Source organism: Sylvia atricapilla, chromosome 1, assembly GCF_009819655.1.
Source record: "Sylvia atricapilla isolate bSylAtr1 chromosome 1, bSylAtr1.pri, whole genome shotgun sequence".
In the NCBI taxonomy this organism is placed as follows: domain Eukaryota; kingdom Metazoa; phylum Chordata; class Aves; order Passeriformes; family Sylviidae; genus Sylvia; species Sylvia atricapilla.
In genome coordinates this window covers 28,701,819-28,715,199 of record NC_089140.1, presented here as the reverse complement: position 1 = coordinate 28,715,199, position 13,381 = coordinate 28,701,819, and the positions used below count along the sequence as shown (strand labels likewise).

At 35.3% G+C, this 13,381-nt stretch overlaps 1 protein-coding gene across 1 annotated transcript in view; it reads left to right on the top strand.

Moving 5' to 3' along the window:
• The window catches only part of DGKB (diacylglycerol kinase beta), a 328,399-nt gene that overhangs the window by 61,939 nt on the left and 253,079 nt on the right, over positions 1-13,381 (top strand). The window contains 1 exon segment of the mRNA XM_066318191.1: positions 3,150-3,170. Within this exon segment, the coding sequence (XP_066174288.1) occupies positions 3,150-3,170 (21 nt within the window).

Below are 13,381 nucleotides of genomic sequence, written 5' to 3'. Positions count from 1 at the left end.
CTGTAAATGATGATCTTAGATTTCCAGGTTTCTAGTTAAATACGTTCACAGAATATAAATTGATGGGAATGGTGTGATTGTCCAAAGGCTGTAGGATGCTGCTTTTACCTTCTTTTTGTTAGAATATAGAGATACTTTTGGTTTTGTTTTTTTTGTTGTTGTTGTTTTGTGAATGTGAACTGATAAAATGGTCTTACTCTATTATATGTTTTCTCTTCTAATTCTTCAATTATTCTGTGTCATCATACATGTTCAGTTTTGTGAAGTGGACCCTGTTAAAGTAAAAAATAACTGCATATTATGTGTATTTAAATAATATGTTGCCGTATAGGTAACATATTTTCAAATTGTCAATTGTATATAAACATGATTACTTGAAGTGGTGTGATTAGTCTCTTTTAACAAAGTCATTCTTCCAATTTGGGGCTACATGGAAGTTGAGTCATGGCAAGATGGGTACCCAGGAAAACTGCTCTGACTGAAGCCAGGTGAATTGGCAAAATCTGTGCAAAGCTGGAATTCATAAGCACAGTTGGTCTTGAGATGAGTCTGTGACTCTGCATGGCGTCTCCCTGTTCTTCATTTCACAGCTGTTCATTTGCAGAATTCTACCAGTGTATTGAGACATCCAGAGCAGCAGAGTGCTCAGGGCAGGGAAGCAGGACTGGAGGAGGGTAGGGGAAGAACAAATTCAAGACAGACACCCTGTGATGACTTCAGTGTCTTCAGCAGGAATCAAGCTATTCACTGCTCTTGGGTCAATACTGAACCTAGGCTAACCCTGAGAGCTTTTGTACTTTGCTGCTCAGCACTTAAGACTTCAGGCCGTGCAACATAAAGAAAAACATAGCTAGCAACAAAGCTACTTTGGATCCAGTGAGATTTGTTAGCTCAAGGTTCATACTATAAACTGCTGAACTGGAGGCAAAGTGGCTGAAATTTCCTCTGGCACTGAGTGAATAGTCTATTCTGACAAGCGAACTGCCTTTGCACAGGTGTGTCTATATTTTTGGCATGCATTCAGCCTGCTGTGTGGATAAACTCTTCACAGAATGATTTGCAAATTTGTTTTATGTGGTTGGATGAGGACTCTGTGCATTGGTTTTAAGTAAATGAGATGACAAAAATTAACTGATCCAGATGGCATCAATCATAGTGCAGCTATTTGTTTCCATATATTCTGGATAGCACTTCTGTTTTTTTTTTTTTTTTTTTTTTTTTTTTTTAGAGGATACCATCATATTTATAAACACTCCAAATGGTTTAAGTCTTATTCTACCGAAAGATGATGCCAGTCTTTTACCTATAAACATGGGTCATAGGCCTATGGCAAATTCAGCTGAGTGATATATTTACTTAAATATTTACCTATATATTTAAAGGGTTCAGGGGTTTATTCCACTCCACTGGTTCTACAATGCAGTTTTTTATTACAAGCTGATCTAATCGGATGCAAGTAGCGAAAGAAAAGCCATCGATATTCCGAATTTGCTACCTGAAATATTCTGGTTTGTTTTTACATTATTTTATATCTTGTTGAGTGAGGGGATTTGGGGATAAGAGGAAGAGGTGTATATAATTATCAGAAAGTTATCTACTATAGGGAGTTTATTTATGGAACTTTACTCTCTGCTTTCAATGTAAGGGAGATGCCTAAAATGTCTACAAATGCTACTGAACACACCTGCATTTTTATGTTCTTCTCTAAGTCAATATCAAAGAGTTAATTAAGAATGGATTTTATATGTGGTATAAGACACATATAAATAAAGGCTAATACCAGTCTTTTGGAAAGCTGTGATTGATAAATATGCTTCTCATAATTTGAGATCTATTTTTATTAATTAATTTCATCCATTTCACTTTGAGGGGAGCACTGAATAGGTTGGCAAGAATTAGGAAAGCAGAGCTAAAGACAAAAGTGTCTAAATGGGCAGTAAGTACACAGCATTGTGTACTCGTGGTCCTAGTGTTGTCATCCTTTTTGAGTGTATCCTAAGTTTTTGTTTATGGAGGAGTCCATTGGCTTTTTTGGCCACCTGGGCGTATTCTGGCCCATGTTCAGTGGGCTGCCAGTCAGCATTCCCAGCTCCTTTTCTGCTGAGCAATTTTCCACACAATTTTCCCCTAGCCTGTGGAGCTTCCTGGGCTCACTGTGACCCAGGAAGTGCAGGACCCAGCACTTGACCTTGTTGAGCCTCGTATCACTGACCTTAGCCCACTGGTCCAGCCTGTCCAGATAACCATGCGGAGCCTTCCTACCCTCAAGCAGGAAATTAAAGCTCTTGCCCAACAGGGCATCATCTTCAAACTGACCAAGGTGCAAGTCATACCTTTGTCTACATAATTGATAAAGATATTATACAGGACTTGGTGAGTCCTGGGAAACACCACTTCTGACTGGCTACTGACTGGATATAAATTCACTGACCACCACTCCCTAGGTCCAGCCACCTGACCAGTTTATTAACCAGCAAAGGGTGCACCTGTCCAAACCATGAGCAGACAGTTTCTCCAGAAGAATGCAGTGTTAAACGCTATACAAAAGATCTTAGAGGTCTTTTCCAGCCTTAATGATAAGGTTTCTACAGAAGTCCAGCTCAACAATATACTCATCTACTAAGTGAGTCACCTTGTCATAGAAGGAGTATAGGTGTCAAGGACCAGGGAGTCAAGCAGGATCTGCCTTTATGAAAGTCCTGCAGGCCCGGCCTGATCCCCTGGTGCTCTTGTATGTGGTGGCACTGAGGATCATCTCCGTGACCACTTGGATTTTACAATATTCAGTTCTGATAACTGAATTCAGTTTCATTTACAACTCTTCTTGGTAACCATTTTTTATGCTTTTTTTAAAGTACAGACGGAAGAAAGACTAACATTATATTTATTTATCTTTCTTGGTTATTTATCATTGCATGCTTAGAAATAAATTGCTTGCACTGTCTAATAAAGACTAGAAAGCGGACCTGGAACCATTTTCTTTACTTATATGCTAATGCAAGAAAATGGGATAGTCCATCTAATGTCTTAAACCTGCTCATCTAAATCACTAACCTTTCACTAAAAATATTTCTGTGATAAAAACAGAGCTTGTGTTATGGCACTGCACTAATGTATGTATGTTCTTTCTTTCCTTGCATGTGTTACAGAAACAAGATATACTTAATCAAGTAAGTAATGTTAATTTTTTTTTCTTTCTTTATGCATAGGTGCAGTATATTTTATTTTGTAGGCTTCCATTGAGATGTACTTATTAACAAATACTGCATGTGGCTATTCTTTCAGAAAATTGAGTAATACTTAAATCTCAAACCAGAATGCTGATTCCTTCTCTGCTGACAGAATTCTTCACTGCGTGAATTTCATTTTTGTCATTCACAGTGCATAATTTTACTAACATTAATTGAGTTGAATATGAGAAGTAAGTTAAGAGCTAATAATTGACTTGTTCCTTACTTGTCACAGAAATTTCGCTTTACCGTGAGATCTCATAATGGTCTGTATTATTATGAAATTATAAGAACAGATCTCAGGAAAAAATAGTAAATGCTGATTTCTATAACCGTATAATACCATTCATATGTAGCAGGCTTAAAATTGCAGATTCAATAATTTGAATAAGGTTTATGCTGTGCTTTAAGCAATTATGACTTTATAGCAATTGCAAGAGAAATGGTTAAAATGCTGATCATCAACCCAAGAAGCTACGCCTGAACAACTTCAGTAGCCTAAAAACCAGGTATAAAAGTAAAATGGGAAAAAAAAAGAAAGGGAAGAAGGACTAATCAAATGGATGAGTTTTTTAAGTGACCTAGTTATTCCTTCTTTGTAACATAAAGGTATTAAAAATCTCCAGCTCTACTGTTCTCAGAAGAGGCACCCAGAACATGAGAACAGTGAGAAAGTCAAGAGAGTGAAAGGATTAGTTTTGTAGGAACCCCTCACTTTGTGGTGTCAGAGGCCACTTGAGCTTTTGGAGATGTGTTAGTAAGAGCAGAACTCCCCATTCACAACAGGGCTTCCTTCAGATGACCAACATTATTTCTTTATTTTTTTAAATAAGCTAACACAGTGACTTCAGAGGGTCTTGAAAGAGGTTTCAACATTAAAGCAGTGTGTCTGTGACCAATCTTGAGTGTAATCTCATCAGTATTTAGCTAATTATTTTGCCACATGAGTGGGTGAATAATAATAGAATCAACAAACTAAATGAAATTTGGGAATTAATATCATGCTGGAAAAGCTTGATGATGTAATGAATTATAGTAAATGGAATGAGATGCACATGTGCAGAGTGAAGTGTAGTGTACCCTAGTCCAGCTGGCTTTGTCAGATAAATTGACGTGTATGTAGTTGGTCACAAGGTGAATGCAAAGTATCATTGTGCTTTAGTCATGAAGAGGATGTTACTCGGATGTTGTGATAGTATTCCTGTGGCCATGGCAGTCAGGAAAGAAGACAAAACTTGTTAAAAGACACTGATGTAAGTGGAAAAGTAGTTAAAATTTGCAGCACACAGGAATATGCTTTGTGTTATTTTTTGTGTTCTTTGCCTCAGCTATGTTCTTTGATGTGACAGAAGATACTAAATTACTGTAAAGATCTTGTGTTATTATAATATATTAAGTGAAGTATTTCTACTACAAAGAGGAAGATTTCATTTTCTATTAAAAAAGTTACTGCATGAGTCACATCTTTCTACTTTTGTCCAAATGATGGGATGAAATGAACTGAAATTGGGGCTAATTTACAGAAGGTTAGTAGGATGCGCAGAATTGTAGCGTATATAATGTAGGAGAAGCCTGTCCCTCACATGTAAGAAGCTTAAACTGTATTTTTTTAACTACAAAAGAAAATAACATAACATCTTGTGTGCATCATCAGCAATAAACTCTAGGTTTCAGACACTGGGTGCTCTGTTTTTCTGGCTCCATGGGCAAAATTTCTAGGGAAAGCTTTCTGGATACCTAGAGAGTTGGGAAGCCTGCCAGACAGAGATGTTGGCAGTCTGCTTTCTGTGGAGCATGTTGAGGGCATTGAGGTGTAAAATATTTCAGATAGTCAATTTCTGCTGCAAAACAGTTCCATTTTAAGCATTTTTTATTATCTTTACTGGTCTCTATCTACTTTTTGTCTGTCTGTGCTGCCAGTGAAAATTCCCCTCTTTGATATCCTGCTTTCCTTTTGATATACTTTTCTGCCTTAAGAACTTATTTTTTTCCTTTTTTTCCTTCACATTATTGTATTGCACAGTACCTTATCTTTAAACTTTGTGAGCCTACTGTGACTTAGATTTACATGTTATTTGTTAAAAAAGACAACTTAAATAGCTTTAGGCAGATTATTTAATTTTGATGGGGAGTGTTACTTGTTTGTTTTCATTACGAAGAACAATATAACATATTTTGTCTCTTTTATTGTGTTACCTTCAGCTATGCTTGATTCACCTGCATGGTAGCATCTAGATGATGTTTATAAAACTGCATAGGAAAGCAAAATATAGCAAAAATACTTTCAGCCATAATTTATTGCAGGAATTAACAAATGGAAATGTCTTAAAGTCTTCTTGTCCAGAAGATATATTGATACATGTATGAATGTATACATGTATAATTGAGCAGATGCCACTGCTCATAGCCTTTTAATTCTTTCCGAGCTATGATTTTAAATACTGATGAGGAAAAAGGTAAACTTAGGTCAATTAGTATAGCTCCACTTTTATTAAAATTTGTACATTTACTTAATATAAAGTGGATTTAACTTACTGAGAAATGGAACAGGACATTTTTAAACCTTTTTCTGTTGATATATGTTATTTATCCACGTAAAGGTTCCAGTTAGGCTCAGATTGTATTGAATCTCAGCAAACTGTTCATTCATGAAGTGAAAGTTTTGTATTTGTATTCTTTAAAACTTTAAAGAGGGGTGCATGAACAATGTCAGGTATTACTTTCCTTACTAAAAGTGTCACAGCAAGTAATTTTAAAAAATGTAGCTGAAATAACCTCCACAAAAATTTGCAGTCCACAGACAGAGTCATTACAGGTAAAATATGTGAGAATACCGTTGCCATAGAACATGCATAGATTTTTTTTTTTTTTTTTTTTTTTAAGCACATTATGGAAATACCATTTCAGACACATTTGTCCATGAGTAGGTTTTTACAGTCTTCACGTGCAGATAAATTATTTGTTTCAACCAGAACTTTTTGCCATAACTTAAATTTTTCAGAAATTCATTAATTCTGCTTTTTTATTGGCTTTTGTCTGAAACATGCATCTACCCAAATTCTTCTGACCAATTCTTCTGGGACAGAATGCAAGCTATCTACTTGTCACTTTGTTTGATATGTAATAATTTCAAGTAGACTTGGTATGATAATCTGCTTCAAGAGCCTTCAAAAATAAGTGATTTGTCACTCTTCTTAAAAATAACCCCCTCCTTTGTATAGTTAATATAGCATATGTAGTAAAAGTTAAGTATTAAATACAAGTACTTATGTGTATAATACTTAAAGATATACAAACTTATACACATGTAGAGTTATGTATTAAGGAAAATCTGCTGATAAAAAAAGTATTCAGGTTTTTTTTTACTTGCATGTGAGATTGGGATGAGACTGCAGTAGCTGGTGAATACATTCCAGACTTATTTTGGTAATTAGTATCAATTTGTTTTAATAACATGAGAATGTTATGCTTAAAATCTAATTATTGCATAAAACCAGAGTTTTCCCATTTCCATTTTAGATGCTTGTTGAGCTTACTTCTTTGAAGAGCTAGGGGAAAATTTTGGCAGTAATTTATCTCTGTGCATTGATAATATCCAAATACTAATTGTCCATATGGAGTATTTGGTAGGAGCAGCCTGTGAGAGCATGTGGGGTTTTTAATTTTTTTTAAAACATTCATATCAGTAGATATGAATTTGAATGCTGATATAGCTAAGAAATAGTTTTATTTGGCTACCAGAATTTTCAAAATTATTTAATTATGTAAAAATTGTATTAAATGGCATGCTTAAATCAGGAAATGCTAAGGACTTTGAATTTTAACCAAATTTTACTCTTATGCCCAAAGCCAGTCTTCATGAGGAATTCCAAATTTGATTTGGATTTCTGCCCTATCAACATTTTAAATACATTTTAAACACCAAGAACTTTTGCATTCTCATGCAATTCATGGGTTTTAGCTTGTTAATCCATTGTATGTAGTCTCTCCCCTTTTTTTCCCATATCTTTTGGCAATGTCAACTTTTGAAATGTGGTAATCAATGAGTCTTCAAGTCTTTGACTTCTGTGGGATTACTTTAGCACTGGTATTTACAGCTAATCACATAATTGTCACCAATGCACCCGCTTTAATGTTTCCCATTGTTGTCATAGCACTATGTGTGAATCAAGGCCCTGTCATATTTACTCTTATTCAACAGTTCATTTTTCACATATTGGGTCAATGTAAGTAGTTTAAAAAGGAATAATCAGTTAAAGGAACTTACCTAACACCTAAAAATAACCCAGAGCAATTACTGTCAGTAGATGAAAGCTGGTTATATTTTTGGCACCATTTGGAGATCAGACAACATAATTTAAAAAATAATTAATTGAAAATTACATTTCAACATAATTCTCTTTGCATTATCTGTGAAATGTTCTTTTTAATAAATGAAAACCATATGTCATGGAAATCTCTTGGAATGAATGATTTTTCTTTTTTTCTTTTCTCTCTTACATTCTGTTTTTCAGGATGCTGAAAATAGTCGCTTATGTTGAAATATTTTGTACAAATCTAAAAGAAGAAAAGACCAAAAAGAATTAAAATACCAAAGTGGTATTTTAAAAGACTTCATGGGTGGGGATTAATTTCAAACGCTGGATCATGTCTTGTTCTGATTTGTGTGGCCAGTGTGGTGGAGCGGAATAAAAGGAGTATTATTCTACCCCTCCCTGTCCTGCTCCATCCACAATGGAAACTCTTTTGCTAAGAGACTATTAATTTTTTGGTGTCTTGTAGAGGAATACAGCTTCTGTCCCTTCTTTCAACATATCATCCAGAAGAACTGTTTGTTGTATTTACACCAGCTAGGAAAATATAGGAGACAGTTAGAGCTCTCTATTGCAGTTGTTAGGATAGATCTTGACTCAAAAGCTTCCATTTTCTTAAGAAATTATTGGTTCTCTTCAAATGTATCAGTATGGTAGGAGTAAAGTTCTATGTAGCAAAGTTAAAAAACTTCTGTATAAGAAGATGCAAAAATTTCCTTGAATACACACAATTTTTCACTGACGAACCATGTTTTCTGTATTCTCAGCATTGGGATGTGCTGACTTTTGATGTCTGTATCATGTAGAGTTCTGTGTGTTGGCACAACATACATATAAATGCATAAATTTTCAAAATATACATACTTGGTTTTTCTTGATCTTAGATATCTGTGTTCACTATCAGTAAAGCTGATAAGTGAGTTATAAAATTGAACAGCTTAACTGCTCTAGGAGAAAGGACAAAGTCAAATACAGTGTTTGGAGATGGAGTTCAGCCTCTTCCTCTCTGTTGCTCAAGGTTTTAGGAGCCATTCTGCTGGTTGGGCCAGAATCAGGCATTTTAGGGCATCTCCATAGCCTGTTTTAGCCATAATCAGGAGATAAAGACCTGTGGTTTTAGCTGAATGGTGGCCTATATATATCTGATACAAAACTAGAAGAAACCTGAAATTATCTGCTGTTTTGCCAAGCAAAATCATGACTGCTACTCAGAAACCAGTCCTTCGGTTCCTGTTCTTCCTGAGACTGAGACTCACCCTCTGTGAAGTAGGACTAAATTAGTGTAATGTACTTATCAGTGAGTGCTTGAGATGAAACAGAACTCTTATCACAGTAATTGGAGATTTTTTTAAAGCATATTAAGCTTAGGCTGATGCACATTCCTTTTTCCTTGGAATCCCTCTTATTCTGCTTATCTGGGATTCAAAAGAAACTGAAGTGTGGGGAAGCAAGAGCTTTGCTTTATGGCATTGGTATGGAGTAGAAAGAGAAGTAAGGTACATGCATTCTTTAGTGGTGTTAGTAAGGTAAAAAGCATCTTATCACAGTCTATGAGATACATTGGATACGTTGCAAAGAAATCCACATATGGCCACGATACTATGGAAAATAGTGGTCACTTTAATGTCAGGTTTTATGGTATTTTGTGCGATAATGGAGGCATAAAATTCCAGACTGTTTTTTTAACTATGAACGAAGTGATATTTTTAGTGCATCTAAGAACTCTGGACTATTTTTAATGGTTTTGTTTCCTCATAGTTGTGAATTCTTTAGTCAAAGTATTAATCAGTGTCACCCTGGAAACTTTCTTGAAGTATGTAGTTTATCCTGAAAACTTTATTTGATCAGTTTCCAGGTCTTCAATTTCTTTATGACTTCCACTTCTTTAAAGCTAAGGTTCTTTAGTAATTTTTTTTCTAGTTCAATGACTACCATTTGTTCAAATGTGTCTTTCATACAATTTTGTGTAGTATCTTAAGAAGGATAAACTAGTGCTCAGATTCAGGGAAAAATAGTATGAGCTAATAGTAATGGACAACTCCAGGACCCCTGCCTTGGGCGTGGACGGACACCTTCTGCTAGACCATGTTGCTCAGAGCCCTTGAAAACTTCCACGGATGGGGCATCCACAACTTCTGTGAGCAACCTGTTCCAGTGCCTCACCATCCTCACTATAAAGAACTCCCTAATAACTATCCAAAACTCACCCTTGTTCAGTTTAAAGCCATTACACCTGCCCTTCTGAAAGGTGCTATAAAATCTCCCCAAAGCCTTCTCTTCTGAACAACCCCAACTCTCTCTACCTGTCTTCTTAGGAGAGGTTTTCTGAGATACAGGAAGACATCAAAAGGCCAGGCTAAAGATATTTCTATGTAATTGGCTTTTAAAATGTATTACTTACTGTAGATAAACAGGTAAATATATCAGAATGCTTGTGAGCTGGTAAAGAGTTTGCCAGGAGCTTGTAGCTGCTGGGGTAGAAGGAACTACATTGTTCTGAGGATGTACTTTTAGATCATATCTTTGTTCTTCCACTGAGTGCAGATTGTTCTTTATGATTCAAAAAAACCTCTTTTTGTCTGCTCCATCACCATCTTCCTTAAGAGTGCCAGGCAGCTGCTCCAAGTAGGTTGCCTACAGATGTGGTTGAAATCTCTGATTCCAAATCTGAGGTCTGCAACACAATTCCAGGCTTTTTCCCCACCTCATACACAGTTACTCAGTGATGCCTCCTTGACAGCCAAGATGCAATGGAGATAGGGTTATAAACAACTTTGGAAGAAAGACTGGTAATTTCCGCCTGTGCTTGTCTGGCCCAGATATCACCTCCTCTCACTAAGTCTGTACACAAATGGTATTTTCTCTCTCTCGTTCTCTTTCCAGACTTCTTTTTTAAGAAAAAATAGGTGCTGCATGGTATTATCTTTTGCACTTATCCATATAGCTAGTGTTGTTTTACTTTTATATATTAATATTTTGAATAAATGTATAAGGCATAACAGAAGTCTGTGATTCACTTTTATTGTATTATTCTAAGAATAGTGTTGTGAGGATAATTCTTGCCTAATAATTTCTGTTTCATTCTGGTTCTTAAAGGGCTGTTTGAGTGAAGGATTTTTCTCCAAAGTAATGGGAGTTGGCAGAGCAAATCCTAATTTTTTGTATCTTCCTTGTAAAGTGAAGGATGCCATAAGCCGTATGTTCAGAAAAATTTCCACCACAACACGTTGGTTGGTATGGGTTCTTTACCAAAACCAATTCAGTAGAACCTACAGATCTGGGCAAATCTCTCTGTATTTGCTTAGTCAGACATCATGGCAGGAATGTTCTCACAGTATGTGGGAATAAAGACAGATTAGTCTGCTTTGGTTCACTGTAATTAAAACTACTTCTTCTGTTGTTAATCAGAAGAAAGTAGCAGTGAGTTTTTTGCACTGCTGAAATTTTTTGTATGTAATATTTTTATGGCATTTACATTAAAAACCCCACAACTGTTAGTTCTTTTGGACTAATGCATACATCCAAAATTTAATTGTAAAATATATGCAGGATGTGAGATGACATGTTGTAGTCCCAGAGGCACTGAAGTACCTCACTGAGCAATCTGTAATTGCTGTTTGCTGCTTAATTTAGCATTAGTTTATGATAGTGTATATGGATGAATATTTATTTATATATATGTGATACATACATTTGTTCTGTTTCTTCTAGCACAGGTGTAGATCCTGAATGGATTATTTCCTTGCTGAGTAAAGATAGCATCCAACTCTGGTATGGCAGTTTAAAAAAGAAATAAAATTTTGTCTCATCTATTTTCTATAAAATTTACCTAAGCATCTTACATTTTTCCATGTGTCCAGAATTACTGCCCTAACAGCTGAAACATTTTGGCCTCTTTCTTGATACCTCTCTGTAGCTACATGTTTGCATCACCTCATTCATAGGAGTTTATCAGTAATTTGTTCAGTCACATTTTTGCAAATAAATATTAATAATTTTTTGAAGAGGCATACAGAAACCTCATTTTTGCCTTTGGTGACTCTTCAGCTCTTTCCTGATATTTGGATGCTCTTTAGAGACACAAGTTTGAATTTCCTTAGGTGAATGGGAAATCAGCCAAGGTGATTCCCACTGGTGAGTTGTCTTTACGAGATTCTTTGTTTTTTCCCCACAACAGGAAAAATCTGTCACGTTTTCTCTGCTTTTGAAGGAAGTGATGGTCTCAATTGTACTTGGGCATAGCACATTTTTGTTTTTGTGGATGATTTTATTTTTCAGTCAGTAACTTAGAGGCCATTATAAACTTTAGTCTGTTTCTTCTTTATCTGTTTAAAAGGAGCTTAGATGTAAAAAACCACAACTCAATATTTATGGATTAAGTGCTTGTTGGAAGTTTAGGGCTAGGATTAATTTTGAAATTTTGTGAATGGTTAATTAAATATTATTGATTTTCCCTAACAATTTGGCAGGTAGGAGATGATGCACATTTTGATTTCCCAATGCATTGTATCATGGTGAGTCCAGTTCCATGTTTGCTTTCAGAAAAGATGGAAATTGTTTGATGGTTTACACATTTTATTTGCTAAAAATAATTTTAAAGTTAAATTTACACAGTGTTGCCCATGTCTTAACGCTCTTTTTCATTTCTCCAAGGTGAACATATAATTTTTAGGGTTTTTTTTTTCTTAATTTCAGGTGTTTGGCAACACTGAATAAAAATCTATAAGTAGGAAATAGCTGCTTCTAAAAATATATTTAGATTAATTTTATGGTTTAAATTACCTGAATTCTTTGGTGTTTTTGAATGTGCACTGATCTAGAGTTATACCAAAATTTTTAATTACCAAATGAAGTTTTATTACCCAGTAATACAGAAGATTTATTTTGGGAAGTTTCTTTTTGTAAAACATAAGAAAAGGAGCTCTAATAAACTTGGTGAATCAGAAAATAGAAATTCAGTTTTAAATGATTAGTATAAAACCCTTTATTTTTCTTTTACCTCCAGGCAAGGATTTTGGTACCCTTTTTATTAGAGTCAAAGCTAAAATTGCACAGATTTTTTGCTTTTTAGACTCCCTCAGAAGATTTACGCCAAGTTATTTTGAAGTTCTTTCATGTTTTTCTGATTCAGCTATGTCCTATTTTATTTCTGTTATGTTGAAAATGTTCCTGAAAGCCCGAAACTTGTGATCATAATCTCCCTGTGCCCTGATAGTCTCTGTGAGATGGAATGAATTAATTAATGTGCCAGGCTAATTGTTGTCAGTTTGGTACATCCTCTCACGCTCTATCCCCTCACTTGTGAAACGTCATGGAAATGCTTTCTGAAATGCTAAATCCTTCTTTCTCAGGTTTCATTTAAATCAGCTGGAGCTTCTGGAAGGCAAGCAACTGTTGAAAATTAAGCAATTACCCTGCATGCTTAAGAACACCGCATCCACCATTATGGTTTATATATTTTTCTGATGTTACTGATCTGAGCTGTTTAATTAATGTTTGAGATTTCATTAGCATAAATAAATTATTTTCAAACCCTACCAAAATTCTCTGAAATTTTCAGCTGGGAAATTCTGATAATGACAGTGAGATTTAAAAGGAAGGTCAAGCATGATGCGTGTTAAGGTGGGAAATGATTGTTCTCTGCTTTCCTTCTTTGTCTTTTTGCTTACCAAAACATTGTGCTATACATTTGAAAGTGGATGGGGTTGGGGGGGAATGCTGGTAATTAAAGGAAGGGTACTTACTTGCTGCAGCATTTCCCTATTTCAGAAGGGTAAAGTTCCATGAGGAAAAGGAAAAAACTAGTCTATAATTGCAGAATAGAGAAATTACTATAAT